This window comes from Bufo gargarizans, chromosome 6 (genome assembly GCF_014858855.1).
Source record: "Bufo gargarizans isolate SCDJY-AF-19 chromosome 6, ASM1485885v1, whole genome shotgun sequence".
NCBI classification, from domain to species: domain Eukaryota; kingdom Metazoa; phylum Chordata; class Amphibia; order Anura; family Bufonidae; genus Bufo; species Bufo gargarizans.
In genome coordinates, this window is record NC_058085.1 from 309296503 (window position 1) to 309314417 (window position 17915).

Below are 17915 nucleotides of genomic sequence, written 5' to 3' on the forward strand. Positions count from 1 at the left end.
CCCCTCCTCCTTCCCCCCCTCCCCTACCCCCTCCCTCCCCCCCCTGCTGGTCGGCGAAATAGAACATTTCCCCCACCTCTTACTCAACGCCCCCTTCCCTCCCCCCCCCAAACCCCCCCTCACCCGCTCCACAGGCCATCTTATGATCCTATTCCCTTGGAGTCCATCCATTCGGCGGCCTCCTTTGGTGATCCAAAAAAACTAACTTGATCGTGATATATTACACGTAGCTTAGTTGGATATATCAGGGAGTATTGTAACTGAGCGGCTGCTAGCCTCCTCTTTACTTCTCTAAATTCACGTCTCTTTTCCTGCGTTGCTCTGGAGTAATCTGGGTATATTTCTATGGTGTAACCATTATACTCTATTGTCTGCATCTTCCTTTTTGCCCTCATTATTACGTCTCTGTCTCTGGAACTTAAGATTTTAACTAAGATGGCCCTAGGGAGACTCCCTTTTAACGGTGGTCTTCCCGGGATTCTATGTGCTCTATCAACTAAAAACCATTTGGACAGGGTACTTTTATCAAAACTATCCTCCAACCACTGCTGGATAAACCCCGTTATATCTTCTCCTTCCACTCCTTCTGGAAATCCCACTAATCTCATATTTGATCTCCGGGATCTATCCTCCATTGTGGTAACTCTCTCTAACAGGATTTTCTTTTCACTTTCTATAGCTTCTACTCTTTTTTTGTCCCCTCAATATCTCTCCTCATTCCTTCTGAGGCTATCTGCAGCTCCCTAACCTTTTCCCTCACTTTATTCATTTCTTCCTTAATCAGGGAGAGGTCAACCTGAGCAGAAGCGATCTTAACAGTCAAATCCTCTAGACTATGATTAGACTGCTGTACCGCCCCTAAAATTTCTCCCAATTTTTTGTCAACTGAATTTATTCTTTCCTCCATCCCTTCTCCACTCCCTGTCCTACTCTCTGCCCCAGAACATTCGTCTAAGACGGCTGGGTCACCTCCATTTTTCAGGGCCTCCTTATTTCCCCGTAGTGCGCTCCTGCTCTTTGGGTTTGGAGGGGATTTAAGATATTTTTCTAGGCCAGTTACTGTACTGCTCCCTTTTCCTCCACCCGGTGAGGAGGTTCCCACCGATTTTCTACTATAATTTTTTGGTGGCATCTTTTCTTCTCTTCCCCTCTCTTTCCACTTCCTATTACAACCTCCCCCACACAGAGAGAAAGAGAATCATAAACCACACGGCAACCAAAAAGGAAAAAAAAAAAAAAAAGGTATCGGATAGGTACTGCACAGTCACACGATGATGTAGGGGAAAGAAAAGAAAGAAAGGGAAAAGCAAAGGAGAGGCATGTCCCCTCGACGGAGTCCAGAAATAGGCCAGGAACAGCAGTTCTATTTGCCCGTCCAAAAAAAATATTCGTTTTGTTCTTCCTAGCAGCCAGCAGATAGTGTCCAGAGGCTGGTTTCGAGCATATTTCAGGAGGGGGAAGAAAATAAACGGAAAAAGGGCAAGAAGTCGGTTCATGAGGTACGCTTATCATACCATTTATGCTATAGTACCATCAGGTGTACCGCTCAGGGGGTACACAATATGTCAGTGGTCTCCCAGGTCGCCTGATATTGGAGACGCTTAAAGGGGACAGAGTTCCATTTTCTGGGCGGGCACCACTCCTGTCGTAGGTACCCAACACGTTAGGACAGCTGAAAAGACACCATATATCTCCACTCACAAGCCCCCTTAACAGCCGTATCCCGGGCCGCCAAGGCAATTTCTCCGATACCCCTGCACCCGGGTTTTCAGCGCAGAGCTGTGGAGTACAGTCAGCTTGTTATTATCCCAGGCTCGCCCAGCAGCGGAGGGGAGAAAAAGCGACACCCGTCATCCTGCAGCCTTGTTCCCCTTCTTATGTCTTCAGCCTCGCCCCACAATCATACCTCTGGGAGACCAACCGAGCACCCGTTCAGAGCAGTCTCACAGCAATGCTTTGCCCACCTCACAAGTTCAGAGAAGTCGCTTCCGCATTCCACCTGGGCTACAAAGTTGCCAGGTTACATCACCTCTCCTTCGCCTCACGGATCTGCTCCTACAGTCACGGTCCTCCCGAGTCTCCAGACACGATCTTCCCGAGTCCCCGCATCAGCTCGACGGGTCGCCAATAGGGTCTGTGGATCATTCAGGGCTCCCCCGTTCCATGCGTGTGTCTTCCATCAAGAGCTACACGCCGAAGTGCTGGCAGCCTGCGGGAGGGAGGAGGAGGGGGAGGAGGAGGAAGCGCGGCACGTCCTCACGTCATACCGCTACGGCTACACAGTGTTTTTAATATAAAAAAGTCAACCTTCAAATAATTATGTTCAGTTATGCACTCAATACTTGGTCGGGAATCCTTTTGCAGAAATGACTGCTTCAATGCGGCGTGGCATGGAGGCAATCAGCCTGTGGCACTGCTGAGGTGTTATGGAGGCCCAGGATGCTTTGATAGCAGCCTTAAGCTCATCCAGAGTGTTGGGTCTTGCGTCTCTCAACTTTCTCTTCCCAATATCCCACAGATTCTCTATGGGGTTCAGGTCAGGAGAGTTGGCAGGCCAATTGAGCACAGTAATACCATGGTCAGTAAACCATTTACCAGTGGTTTTGGCACGGTGAGCAGGAGCCAGGTCGTGCTGAAAAATGAAATCTTCATCTCCATAAAGCTTTTCAGCAGATGGAAGCATGAAGTGCTCCAAAATCTCCTGATAGCTAGCTGCATTGACCCTGCCCTTGATAAAACACAGTGGACCAACACCAGCAGCTGACATGGCACCCCAGACCATCACTGACTGTGGGTACTTGATTCTGGACTTCAGGCATTTTGGCATTTCCCTCTCCCCAGTCTTCCTCCAGACTCTGGCACCTTGATTTCCGAATGACATGCAAAATTTGCTTTCATCCGAAAAAAGTACTTTGGACCACTGAGCAACAGTCCAGTGCTGCTTATCTGTAGCCCAGGTCAGGCGCTTCTGCCGCTGTTTCTGGTTCAAAAGTGGCTTGACCTGGGGAATGCGGCACCTGTAGCCCATTTCCTGCACACGCCTGTACACGGTGGCTCTGGATGTTTCTACTCCAGACTCAGTCCACTGCTTCCGCAGGTCCCCCAAGGTCTGGAATCGGTCCTTCTCCACAATCTTCCTCAGGGTCCGGTCACCTCTTCTCGTTGTGAAGCGTTTTCTGCCACACTTTTTCCTTCCCACAGACTTCCCACTGAGGTGCCTTGATACAGCACTCTGGGAACAGCCTATTCGTTCAGAAATTTATTTCTGTGTCTTACCCTCTTGCTTGAGGGTGTCAATGATGGCCTTCTGGACAGCAGTCAGGTCGGCAGTCTTACCCATGATTGCGGTTTTGAGTAATGAACCAGGCTGGGAGTTTTTAAAAGCCTCAGGAATCTTTTGCAGGTGTTTAGAGTTAATTAGTTGATTCAGATGATTAGGTTAATAGCTCGTTTAGAGAACCTTTTCATGATCTGCTAATTTTTAGAGATAGGAATTTTGGGTTTTCATGAGCTGTATGCCAAAATCATCAATATTAAAACAATAAAAGGCTTGAACTACTTCAGTTGGTGTGTAATGAAGCTAAAATATATGAAAGTCTAATGTTTATCAGTACATTACAGAAAATAATGAACTTTATCACAATATGCTAATATTTTTAGAAGGACCTGTATTACACCCAAAAATTCGCGAATTTCACCTGAAAATGTAACAGATAAATTAGTGATTTTTTTAACCTGTCTAATAGGTATAGCAGTGGCACATCACACCCAAAAATTGGTGAATCTCACCCGAAATGTAACAGACAAAGTAGTGAAATTACATAAGATAAATAAAAATACGTACAAATCAAAAAAAATTATTAGATTTATGAGGTGGAGGTCCATCTGGAGTAGGAGTTTGAGAAGGCGGTGGACGTAGCGTTGTAGGTGGAAGCAGCATATGAGGAGGACGAGGTAGCCAACACTGGTTTTTCGTTTTAAATTTATTTATTTATTAGGGTACACTCCAAAAGAGTTTGAAATATCCAAAATACAAGAATGAGCAATTGCGCTGTAGTATAACAATCGCTGGTTAAGGCCGGTATACATGTCTATTCTGCACAAGGTGCGGACAAGTCCTGTAGGATCCATGCCTGGTTAATTTTAATGAATGTGAGCTTGTCCACATTGGCTGTGGACAGGCAGCTGCGCTTATCTGTGATGATGCCCCCTGCTGTGCTAAACACACTTTCAGAAAATACACTTGCTGCAGGGCAGGCCAGCACCTCCAAGGCGTAAAGGACAAGCTCAGGCCATGTGCCCAATTTGGAGACCCAGAAGTTGAAGGGGGCGTTATCGGCACTGGCCATGTTGGTGGCGTACTCGAAACAGCGCAACAAGCACAACAGGGAACACAGGTCTCGCATAGAGGCCCAGTCATTGGTGGTGTAGTGGTGCTGTTCCGCAGAGCGTGCAAACCACTTGTGTCTTGTCATCAGCACATTGTATGAAGAACTGCCACGCCAGAGAACTCCTTGGAGCTGGCTTTGGTGTGCTTGGTCCCTTGCTGCGGTGGGCAGTAGCAGACGTACTGTCTAAGGGACAGCCACTCCACTTTTGCACCCTGCTCCCTTTTCTGCTGTGCTGGTGGCTCTGTGCTACCACCGCCTCTTCCTCCGAACTACATAGGTCACTCGCGTGACCTTGATTCCATGTGGGGTCTAGGACCTCATCGTCCTTCCACCCTGTCTTCACCCCTGCCCTCCTTGTCAGTCTGCACACCTACGAAAGCCCCAGCAGTTGGCACCTGTGTTTCGTCATCATCCGAGACGTGCTGCGATGGTCCTCCCATGTACTCATCTTGAAAAATAAGTGGTTGGGCATCGGTGCACTCAATCTCTTCCACTTCTGGGGCAGGGATAGGTGGATGGCCCTGGGAAACCCTGCTAACAGAGTCATCAAAAAGCAGAAGAGACTGCTGCATGACTTGGGGCTCAGACTGCTTGGCTGATATATATGAAAGTCTAATTATTGACATTTTTAAAACTTGTTTTTAACAATCACAGATTCAGAATATGAAAGCTGTATATAATGATTGAATTTCACACGTGCAGATGCAGCTAGGGCTGTAAAATAGTGCATTTTGCACAAAAAGGATGTTTTTAAAAACCCAGAAAATTGTGGCTGTATTTCTAGCTTAAATTGCACACTGACTAATCTAGATGTTGGATATTGCCAAAAAAGTGGGGGGGTTTTAGTAACAGAATGTGAAAGCGGTAGATAAAGTTCGAATTTCACACGTGCAGATGCATTAAGGGCTGTAAAATAGTGTATTTTGCAAAAAAAAAGGGTGTTTGTAAAAACCCTGAAAATGATGGCTGTTTTTTTAAAACCAGATTATTAGTGCAGTATTTCAAGCTTGGATTTGAAAATCACAAAAGCTCAGATGCAGTGCTGGTGCACTGAGCTTGCATAAAATGGCCGCTGCCTCCGCCCACCTAACTAACAGACGGATAAAAGTTCTTTTTTTCTGTCACTGGGCTCGAGGCAGGGTATAAAGATTGTTCACTGCACCCACACAACTAAATGTATGTAGATCGCTGAGTTATATTGGAGTTATGATCACAGATTCTGTCCTATTCTCTCCCTGAAATCACCAGCAGCATTCACTCCCTAAACTAGTAACAGCAGAGTGACGTGCGGCGCTACGGGACTCCAGCTTATATAGAGGCTGGGTCACATGCTGCACTGGCCAATCACAGCCATGCCATTAGTATGCATGGCAGTGATGGCTTCTAAGGTCACACATGTAAACGCTTGTTGATTGGCTGCTTTGCAGCCTTTCAAAAAGTGCCAAGAAATCACCGAACAACGAACCCGAACTCAAACTTTTACTGAAATGTTCGGGTCCGGGGTCCAAAAATGCTTTTTACTTTACAGTTCGAGTTCGCTCAACCCTACTTATGACAAGACTAATAGTCTTGTCTAAGACTCAAAGTCTAATAGTCTTGTCATAAGACTATTAAACCAATAGATGCGCTGTTCATGAGTCATGAACAGCGCCATCTATTAGTTTCATAGTCTTCTGACAAGATTATTAGTCTTGTCATAAGACTATGAAACCAATAGATGCCGCTGTTCATCTTGTTGAGGCGCTAGTAAGTGGGACACTCTGCTCAATAGAGTCCAGACACTGTGTAGCACTCAGCCTATAATAGCCTGCGCTAACACTGAGGTGTATATCGGATTGCTGCTATCATTCACGCATCTTCTAGCACTTTATCTGCAGTAATATAATCTTGCTAGCATGTATCTGAGGACTATTGCCCTGCTTGTAATGACTTATGAACAGCGCCATCTATTAGTTTCATAGTCTTATGGCAAGACTATGAATCCAATAGATGGCGCAGTTCATGACCATAGTGTAGATCACAAAAATTCTAATCGCAAATTTATATCGCAAATTTTCCATGCAAAAGGCTGAGTGCTACACAGTGTGTAGACTCTGTTGAGCAGGGTGCCCCACTTACTAGCACCCCAACAAGATGAACAGCGTCATCTATTGGTTTCATAGTCTTATGACAAGACTATGAATCCAATAGATGGTGCTGTTCATCAGTAGTGTAGATTGCAAATTTTCCATGCAAATGGTTTTCAGCTGAAAAACAAGGCAGATTCTGCTCATTTGCATGTCTTTCCTATATGCCCATGCTTATGCAAATGATTTTTTACATGACAAAACTGTATAGGTTATTGAATATTATGTTAGGACAATCAGAAAACTTTTTGTCACCCTAATGATATTGATCAAGGTGTGCAAGTCCACCCAAGCCATCCAACAGATTGTCGCGGAAGGTGTACAGAAAACTAGAAGACACAAATGAAGATCGGACTGACTTGATCCAAAACTAAGGGACAGGAGGGTAAGCCCTGTAACAGACCTGGCTCTCTCCCTTACTGCTCAGCCTATGCAAAAATCTCAATGGTAGAAAATTGCATATCCTCGTTCCTCGACTGTATGCACCTGAACACCCTATAATAGTGAGGGGACACGACCACCGGCTCCCTACACTTAATACGGAGGGAGTCAGGGTCACCTAGGATCAAGCCCACAGGCAAACAGAAATAAAGAAAACAGACTTATCTTGTGGATGCAGTAGTAACAGCTTCTAGCATCAGCACACTCCAGGAAGTTGTATAAACCGCAAAGTGATGCAGTATGGGAAGGGATTTAAAGGGATGCAATCAGTGCAACTACCTGACAGCTGAGAGAGGCTAACGAGATGAGAAAACGAAAGCAAAACAAAAGGAACCTCAAGCAGGAGGTTCTGAAGAACATCTGTCAGAGCTTCTCAGATGTCTGGTGGTGACCGTACCCCTCCTTCTACGAGTGGACTCTGGACACTCAGAGCCCACCTTCTCAGGATGGGACCTATGGAAAGCCCTGATGAGACGAGTGGCCTTAATGTCCGTCACTGGGACCCACATCCTCTCCTCAGGACCATAACCCTCCCAATGAACGAGGTACTGGAGAGAACCGCGGACAACACGAGAATCCACAATCCTAGAGACCTGAAATTCAAGATTACCATCAACCACAATCGGAGGAGGAGGCAAAGACGAGGGTACAATGGGTTGGACATAAGGTTTTAATAAGGACTTATGAAAATCATTATGGAACTTCCAAGTCTGAGGAAGATCAAGACGGTAGGCAACAGGATTGAAAGACGGACAAGATTTTGTAAGGCCCAATAAACTTAGGACCCAACTTCCAGGAGGGAACCTTCAATTTGATATTCTTAGTAGACAACCACACCAGATCACCAACATTCAGGTCTGGACCAGGCACACGTCTCTTATCCGCCACACGCTTATATCTCTCACTCATGCTCTTTAGATTATCCCGAATCTTTTGCCAAATAGATGACAAAGATGAGGAGAATCTGTCCTCATCAGGTAAACCAGAAGACCCCTCTCCAGAGAATGTCCCAAACTGCGGATGAAACCCATATGCACCAAAAAATGGTGACTTATCAGAGGACTCCTGACGACGGTTATTTAAAGCAAACTCAGCAAGGGACAAAAAAGAACACCAATCCTCCTGATTCTCCGCCACAAAACAGCGCAGATATGTCTCCAGATTCTGATTGACGCGCTCTGTCTGGCCATTCGACTGTGGGTGGAAAGCAGAAGAGAATGACAACCAAACCCCCAAGCGAGAACAGAAAGCCTTCCAGAATCTGGAAACAAACTGCGTGCCCCTATCAGAGACTATGTCTGAAAGAATACCATGCAATTTGACAATGTGATCAATAAATGCCTGCGCCAGCGTCTTAGCATTGGGCAAGCCAGGAAAAGGAATGAAATGCACCATTTTGCTAAAACGGTCCACCACCAGCAGAATCACATTCTTCCGCGAGGAACGAGGCAGGTCCGTAATGAAGTCCATGGACAGATGTGTCCAAGGACGGGAAGGAATGGGTAACGGAAGAAGAGGACCTGATGGCCGTGAATGAGGGACTTTGGCACGAGCGCAGGTCTCGCAGGCTGCCACAAAACCCTCAACCGACTTACGAAGCGCCGGCCACCAGAATCTCCGAGCGATTAGATCCACTGTGGCTCTTGCCCCCTAGTGCCCAGCAAGGACAGTATCGTGGTGCTCCTTAAAAATCTTGTGTCTTAAAGCGAGAGGCACAAACAACCTCCCAGGAGGACAAAGATCAGGAGCCTCTGACTGGGCTACCTGAACCTCTGCCTCCAATTCAGGATAAAGAGCAGAGACCATCACACCTTCAGCCAAAATGGGACCCGGGTCTTCAAAATTCCCACCTCCTGGAAAACAAAAAACTGCCTGAATCTCCTAGAGGGACAAACATATGCCAAATGATTTATACCTCCACAACAGAAACAAACCTTCCTATGAGAGCTGAATCCTCTATTGTCAGAGGCAAGCAAACCCAGCTGCATGGGATCCTGCTCAGAGGGGATTGAGAGCGACTGAGACCCCTGTGCACTGAATGAGACCGCCGCACTGTCCTTGGACTGAGTATGACAGGAAGGAGTGATCTCTCCTCTCTCTCTAAGACGCCTGTCAATAGGAACGGCCCGAGACATGGCAGAGTCCAAGGAGGTAGGTCTCTCATGAAAGGCAAATGCATCTTTTAATCCCTCTGAAATACCATGGCAAAATTTACTTCGGAGTGCAGCATCATTCCAACCAGTATCAGCTGCCCATCTCCGAAATTCTGAACAGTATATCTCTGCGGACTGTTTACCCTGGCATAAAAAAGACGTAGTCTAGACTCAGCCAGAGCAATACGATCCGGATCATCATATATCTGACCCAGGGCTAAAAAATTCATCCACTGAACAGAGGGGCCGTGCCCCCACCGGCAGCGAAAATGCCCAGGACTGAGCGTTATCCCTGAGCAGCGAGATGATGATCCCCACCCTCTGCTACTCATCACCAGAGGAATGGGGAAGTAGGCGAAAATGGAGTTTGCAAGCCTCTCTAAAACTAACAAAATTCTCACTACCCCCAGAGAACATATCCGGGAGCGAGATCTTAGGCTCAGAACAAACTCCATGAACGCAAGCTGAACCGGTCACCTGAAACTGAGAAACAGTTTTACGGAGATCTGCTACCTCCAATGAAAGACCCTGCATGTGTTCAGTCAAAAGTTAAACCGGATCCATGCTTGAGACGGTTTTGGCGGTTTATAATGTCGCTGAAGGTGTACAGAAAACTAGAAGACACAAATGAAGATCGGACTGACTTGATCCAAAACTAAGGGACAGGAGGGTAAGCCCTGTAACAGATATGGCTCTCTCCCTTACTGCTCAGCCTATGCAAAAATCTTGATGGTAGAAAATTGCATATCCTCGTTCCTCGACTGTATGCACCTGAACACCCTATAATAGTCAGGGGACACGACCACCGGCTCCCTACACTTAATACGGAGGGAGTCAGGGTCACCTAGCATCAAGCCCATAGACAAACAGAAATAAAGAAAACAGACTTATCTTGTGGATGCAGTAGTAACAGCTTCTAGCATCAGCACACTCCAGGAAGTTGTATAAACCGTAAAAAGATGCAGTATGGGAAGGGATTTAAAGGGATGCAATCAGTGCAACTACCTGACAGCTGAGAGAGGCTAACGAGATGAGAAAACGAAAGCAAAACAAAAGGAACCTCAAGCAGGAGGTTCTGAAGAACATCTGTCAGAGCTTCTCAGATGTCTGGTGGTGACACAGATGGGAAGCAACTTTGAAGTCATTGTAAGTTATGCTGACTGTTATTTGTATTTTTTTTTATTTTATTTTTTATAGGAGCTTTGTTGCACTCCGTATTGGTCCAGCTGTGAATAGGGTTCCCACCCCAGTTACAGTTGATTAAAGATCACAGCAATAGAGCTTCAGTTGAAATGCTTTTATTTTTGCATTAATTAGATAGACAAGCTCTATTGCTGTGATCTTTAATCAACTGTTATTTGTCTCATGGATAGATTGTTGGCTTCCATATACCTGGCTTTTGGCATATAGCCTTTGTGTGATTGTCTATTGTATGCCATAGATAATGCTAGTCCAAGACTCATCCAGCCATCCTCTTAATGCCGTTTCCAAACCATTTAATGGGGTTTCCATCAATTTCTTACTTTTTTTGTGAAACAGACATCCTCTCTTCTTCAGAGTAGGGGGTGCCTGGTTTGATGCTCGGGTCTCCCATTGACTTTCATTGTATTAAATTGCACTTGAGCACCCGCAGTATTCGGCCGAGCACTGCAATGTGCCGAGCATAGCGATGCTCGAGCCGAACAGCAGTTCGGCCAAGCATGCTTGCTCAACACTAGTATTTATATTTCCCTGTTATGTGTTCATGCAATGTGCCTGGTCTACCAGCAGATGGCGACAACAATGGCAGAGCTAGTTTGCCTAGAATGGAAACTTTTATCCATTCTAGCCCTCACCAGAGAGGGAGGTGTTAGTTGGAGTTAGTTGAGAGTACCTCCTGCGTGGTGAAGGCTGTGTTCCAGCCAGCAGAGCCTGTCTGCTCTGCTTGGCTAAAAGGCCAAAGCTGACTGCCTCCAGATTTAGGAGTAAGGATTCCTTTAGAATAAAAGATAGATATAAAGATTCCCTGGACAAAGACAAAGAGAAAGACAAAGCTAAAGATACAAAGATACAGATCAAGAGAGAGACAGAGTCAGATCAGATAAAGTTAAGTACAGCAGAGGAGAAAGGAAAAGTTTCTATTCAATTCTGATAACACAGCAGAGCTAGAGAGTACAGTTGTAGCAGGGCCGAATGTGTTTGCCTGCCAGAATTTATGCCAAAGCCTGCTGGTAACCAAGATAAAGTTGGAAAAATTGTTCCCTGATCTAATTTTATGCAAAGTAAAGCTGTTATCAACTTCCATACATGTCTGAATTTATTCTACAAATCCCTCAACTGTTAACACTATTTGCAGTAATTTGGACGACAACGCCTGGGGTTCCAGGATTACCAGGTACGAGCACTGTGAAATGTGCACAGCCACACCTAAAGGAACAATATAGGCAACCCTTACACCACTCTGGCATTCCTACACCTGGGTCCCACCATCACCACCTACATAGGGGGATTCCGTCCCTCGTTCCTGAAATGCAACTAGCGTCACAATAAAAACTCTTTCACTTTAAAGGTAACCTGTCACCTTCAAAAAACATCCCAAGCTGGCAGCAGTACCTGAGAGTAGCCAGCAGCGTGTTTGTAACGATCATTTTCTTCCTGCATGCAGTTGAAGCAAAAGCTGTAAAAACGTTCTTTAATCCCCTGCCGGCGCGCTTCTCTAGTCAGGCGGGAAGTCACGGAGGCAGCGGCCTCCTTGCTTCAAGTCACGATAACCACGCCCCCTTCCCTGCCCCTTCGCTGTGACTGACAGCCGTTAGTTTGGCAAAGCCAGCCAAACTGTCGTGTATAAGCGGAGTCAATCACTGCGAAGTGGCAGGGAAGGGGGCGTGGTTACCATGACTTGAACCAGGTTTGACTTGACTTCAAACCTGACTAGAGAAGCGCGCCGGCAGGGGATTAAAGAACGTTTTTACAGCTTTTGCTTCAACTGCCTGCAGGAAGAAATTGATCGTTACAAACACGCTGCTGGCTACTGTCAGGTACTGCTGCCAGCTTGGGATGTTTTTTGGAGGTGGCAGGTTCCCTTTAAGGGACCCCTGGCCCATGTCTATGTCCACTGCAATTATACATAGCCTCCAGCTGAACTCCCTGAAAGGACGCCATGTAGACAGAGACCCTGCTACTTTGCAAAAGCTGTATAGAGAAAGGGGCTGAAAATTTTATAAAGCGCAATTTAAGGCTACTTTCACACTAGCGTTCTGCTGTCCGCTCGTGAGCTCCGTTTGAAGGAGCTCACGAGCGGAGCAGAACGCTTCCGTCCAGCCCTGATGCAGTCTGAATGGATGCGGATCCGCTCAGACTGCATCAGTCTGGCGGCGTTCAGCCTCCGCTCCGCTCGCCTCCGCACAGCCAGGCGGACAGCTGAACGCTGCTTGCAGAGTTCTGTTGTCCGCCTGGCCGTGCGGAGGCGTGCGGATCCGTCCAGACTTACAATGTAAGTCAATGGGAACGGATCCGCTTGAAGATGACACCATATGGCTCGATCTTCAAGCGGATCCGTCCCCCATTGACTTTACATTGAAAGTCTGAACGGATCCGCTCAGGCTACTTTCGCACTTAGAAATTTTTCTAAGTTATTAATGCAGACGGATCCGTACTGAACGGAGCCTCCGTCTGCATTAATATGATCGGATCCGTTCAGAACGGATCCGATCAAGCGCAAGTGTGAAAGTAGCCTAAAATATGCTTTTTAGTCCAAAATGAGTACAATGCAATAATAATAATAAAAAAGCTCTCAAAAGTGTCCATAGCCTTTGAACTATTTATTTTCAGTGTATGCTGGAGACCAATTTTCAGCATTATTTCTCAGCTGTCTCTCAGCTAAATTGAATGTAAAATGTTAAAATTGAATTAATTTATAAAAAATAATTGTAGTTATGCAATAAGACTCTGTTCTATGACAAGATGATTATAAAGGAATTGGCATGAAGGGGTGAAGTTATTGCAGGAATGAATGCCCTCACCATTGCCTCTTTACTAACAGAGTTGGTTTCGGTTTCCATTAGTTGCCAAAAACATCCGTCTGTTTCTGTTTCTAACAAGGAGCAGTATCGTTTCTCCCGTCTCCCCTCCTCTCAGCACTGACGGTGGGGACTATATAAAAGCGCGGTGATCACTGGGTTCTATTCAGAAAGCTTCCTCTCCAAATCTCAGAGAACACAAGGACAGGAGACGTGACAAAATGAGGTAAATACTCTCACTTTTTCCTAAATGTTTTGTTTGTTAACCTCCAAGATGCCGCAATTATAAGGCAGTACTTTATACCTTGTCAAGTTACAGCTATGATGAAGAAGCATGTATTGTAGATTCGGGTCGGTTGTGTAAGCAATTTCCACTTAAAGAGGACCTGTCACCTCTACTGACGTGTCGGTTCTAGTAACTGCATGCATCCCTCATTCAATAGCTATTCTGGAGCATCCTTACTGTATGTTGTGCTGTCCCTCTATTATTCTCACTAGAGGTTTAAAACGAAAGGTACAACTGAGTGATACCAGCACCTGACACTGGAAGCACTGATTGGGCAAAGGGAGAACTGTACAGGGACACCCCCCCAACTGGTAACACCCAGTTGTACCTTTATTCATAAACATATAGTAGGAATAAAAGAGCAATGACACAGCACAGAGTAATATAAGTAGACGCTCCCGAATTGTCATTTTCTGTGGGATACTATTATTTACTAAAACAGGCATGTCAGGAGAAGTGACTGGTCCTCTTTTAAAGGGGTTGTCCGGGTTCAGAGCTGAACCCAGACATATACCCATTTTCACCCCTCTGACACCCTGATATGAAATGCTGCAATGCTCTCCCTTAGCAGGGGCTGTTTGTTTATATTTTGTACACTGCTAGGTGGAGGCTTCTGCCCAGCAGTGAGCCCGGTGACGAAACCAGCTCTGATGGGCAGGCTTTAGTGCTGCCCTAGCTGTTTTACAGGCTAGGGCAGTGCTAAAGCCCGCCCAGCAGTGCCTGTGACATCACCGGGCTCACTGCTGGGCAGAAGCCTCCATATAGTAGTCCCCATAAAGCGCCTGGTACGTTACCAGATCTCCAAAAAATGCCTTTGCCCAGTGTGATTCAGCACAGGGCAAAGGAGAGCATCAGCGCATGGGCTGCCTGGGTGAAAATAAGGATATGTCAGACAGCGCCTTTAAGGCATTTTCTGCGATTTAAAGGGGTAGTGCAGTAGGTAAGTATCTGAGAGTCATCAGTATGTAGCAGCAGCACAAGCCCTTTAACTACAGATCAATATCAGATCGGCAGGGGGCAGGTGATCTGTTTTTTTCAGGAGCTGCAGCAGCGGAATAAGGCACCAGAACTCCAAAGCTCAGTACACAGTGTAGTGGCCATGCCTGATTAATGCTGTGTTGCTCCCTGTAGTAACCAGGCACAGCCACTTCACAGTGTATGGAGCTGTTTAGTTCCACTACCTGGTTCCAGCACCACAGCTCCTAAAAACAGCTGAGCAGCAGTTGTACCGGAGTCTGACCTTGACCTAATATTGATGACCTATCAATAGTTCAGTCCTGGTTATCCCACCTAGGAGCCTAAAACCCAAATCGTCCTAACCTGTGCTCTATACAAGAGCTTTGAGGGACATTAAACTTTTTATTCATTTCCTTTTTTTCCAACCTCATTGCACAGATGATCTGGGTATGCTAAGTACCAGCATCTCTTGCAGACTCCTGGCCCTCAGTGACCACATGACCACTGGGACTGGAGCAGGAAATAGCATTGCTACTTCCTGATCTCAATACACATCGGTCATTGAGCGCAGTGTATAGATCGATCGGGAAGGCAGGGACTGTAAAACAAAACGTCCCTGGCTTCTCTATTGGGGGTCTTGCTGTCACTGACAGCGGCCTCCCTCCCCAGCAGCTGAAATATTAGTGAGCCGCTGCAATCTCTGCACTCTGCACAGAACCACCGCCCAGACATTTACAGTCTAAGGGCTCATACACATTACCGTATGCACTCCAAGACATACAATCTGTGAGCGGGCCATATGTCCCTGAGCGGCATTGATCGTGTGCATGGGAGTGCACAGCATCATAGGTTACTATGATACTGTGCACATTGGGCCGCCCGCGCGACTATTGTCCCGCACTCATATGATATTATGAGTGTGGGACAATAGCCCCTCGGGCAGCCTAATGGGGCACAGCATCATAGTAAGGCTACTTTCACACTCGCATTTGGTGCGGATCCGTCATGGATCTGCACAAACGCATCAGTTCAGATAATACAACCGTATGCATTCGTTCAGAACTGATCCATTTGTATTATCTTTAACATAGCCAAAACAGATCCGTCTTGAACACCATTGAAAGTCAATGGGGGATGGATCTGTTTTCTATTGTGTCATATTGTGTCAGTGAAAACTGATCCGTCCCCATTGACTTACATTGTGTGATCCGTTTGGCTCATTTTCGTCAGATGGACAACAAAACCGTGCAAGCAGTGTTTTGCTGTCCACCACCAAAGTGGAATGGAGGAGGAATGGAGCCAAACTGATGCATTCTGAGCAGATCCTTATTCATTCAGAATGCATTAAGGGTAAAACTGATCCATTTTGGATGCTTGTGAGATCCCTGAATGGATTTTACAAACGGAAACCAAAATGCCAGTGTAAAAGTAGCCTAACCTATGATGCTGTGCGCTCCTGTGCACACGATGTATGCCACTCCAGGACATATGGTCCGCTCACAAACCGTATGTCTCGGAGGATATACGGTCGTGTGCATGAGCCCTAAAGCTACATGCACGCGATAAAAACGGATGTTAAAACACAGTCAGTTATTCATGGCCTTAATGCATCCATTTTCTGGCCTTTTGTCCCTTTTTAATGGTCGTTTTGCATCTGTTTTTCATGGCCGTTTTCATAAAAAAAAATTAGCATCCCAACCTTTGCAGTGCCTCAGTACAGCCCACAGTGTCCCCAGTATCTTTACTGGCCACCCTGTAATTCTCACAGGTTCTATAATGCCCCCCATAGCAGTCCCAGTATATGTAAGGTCCCCCACAGTGCCACTCTATGTAAAATCCCCCTAATGGTGCCCCCTGTATATAAAATCCCTCCCAATAGTGTTCCCCCTGTATAAAATACCCCCCAATAGTGAAACATTATGTATGAAATCCTCCCCGCAGTGCCCCTTGTATATAAAATGACCCCAATAGTGCCCCCAGTATAAATTAGTCACTCTTTTGTTACAAATAAAAAAATACTTACCTCATCCACTGGAACACGCTGACTTTCACTCTTCACTGAAAGGACCTGACTTGTGACGTCATAAAGCTGGGAGCTTCAGGTCTTTCCAGTGCACAGCTCATGTCCGGTCGGGTCAGTCTCTGATTGGTGGGGGTCTGACTTTCGGCATCCCTGCCAATCAGCTGTTTAAAGAGTTCATGGGTCACATGGCTTATGTGTATCTCAGTCCCATTCAAGTGACTGAGCCTGGGCTCTGATACAAAGAACAGCTACTCTACAATCTATGGCACTGTGTTTGGTATACTGTGAGGAGGCCATGCGACCACTAGAGGAACACAGCCTCTTCAAACAGCAGATCGGTGACGGTGCTGGGAGGCGATAAGATATTGATGGTCTACTCTGAGGATAGGTCATCAATATTCTACTCCCTTTAATAAGTTAGGTACATCTCATTCCAGCACAGAGGAGATCAAGACTCACATATGAAACTTCACAAATTTACCCCAAAAGTGTCTCTGCGTTTGAAATGATGTGCCGTGTAATCTTGAAGCAAAAACAGCGTTCATGCGAGTACCACCTCTTCTTCAAATGATTGGTGGGGGTGCCAGGAGTCAAACCCATGTCGATCAGATATTGATTGATAGGTCATCAATATGTACTCACTGAAGAACCCCTTTAACCTTACAGTCTGCACACATTGAACACAGTTTCCTTACATACTGACTAGAGGGCATCAAATATTCTAGTTACATACTGTATCTGGTGGTGCATTTCATGTACCCTACAGCATATGTAATATATTGTGCATTTTATGTTATCACTTTTTTAATCAGTTACTAATACTAATTACCTCTCATATTCTTTATCCCAGTGGTTTAGAAAAGGGGACTTTGAAGCTGCGTTTACTACAACTTAAATGCCACTTTACTTGGAAACTTCTTTTAAAGGACACAGACCCTGATGAATTAGCAGACAGATTGTATGATCAATTGACATTTCTTGTCACCAAGAACAAATACATGGTGTACAATCTACTGGCCTATGTGATGCATCTGAAAGGGGACTACACACAAGCTATTGCCCATTTAAAGCAAGCAGAAGAAATGATTAAAGAGAACAACCCGACTGGGACTGATCAAAAGTATTTGGTGACATACGGAAATTACGCGTGGGTGTTCTACTACTTAAAGCAATATAAAGAGTCTCAAAAATATATAGATAAGGGAGAGAAGATATATAAGGAACTGAAAGATACCACAGACACAGCTGAAATTTATGGTGAAAAAGCCTGGACATTGTTAAAATTTTGCGGCCAATATTATGAAGAAGCAAAACAATGTTTTCTAAAGGCTTTGGAGCTGGAGCCAGAAGACCCTGAGTGGAACAGTGGATATGCAACAGTGGTCTACAGACTGGAAGGTTTCAATGGCAGAAAATGTGCTGCTTCAGAATGCAAGTCACTGGAGCTACTGGAACGTGCAGTGGAGAAGAATCCAAATGATGCCGTGGTGAAGTCACTTCTTGCCTTGAAGCTTCAAGACCTAAACAGGACTAACGAGGG

At 45.8% G+C, this 17915-nt stretch overlaps 1 protein-coding gene across 1 annotated transcript in view; it reads left to right on the plus strand.

Annotated features, from left to right (window-relative positions):
* The first annotated feature begins 13196 nt into the window (after window positions 1–13196).
* Window positions 13197–17915, plus strand: part of LOC122940354 (interferon-induced protein with tetratricopeptide repeats 5-like) — a 6364-nt gene continuing 1645 nt past the window's right edge. Inside the window, exons 1-2 of the mRNA XM_044296982.1 lie at window positions 13197–13335; window positions 17226–17915. The exon at window positions 17226–17915 is cut by the window's right edge and continues 1645 nt beyond it. Coding sequence (XP_044152917.1) covers window positions 13331–13335; window positions 17226–17915 — 695 coding nt within the window. The 5' untranslated portion in view covers window positions 13197–13330. The remainder of the gene's footprint in view (window positions 13336–17225) is intronic.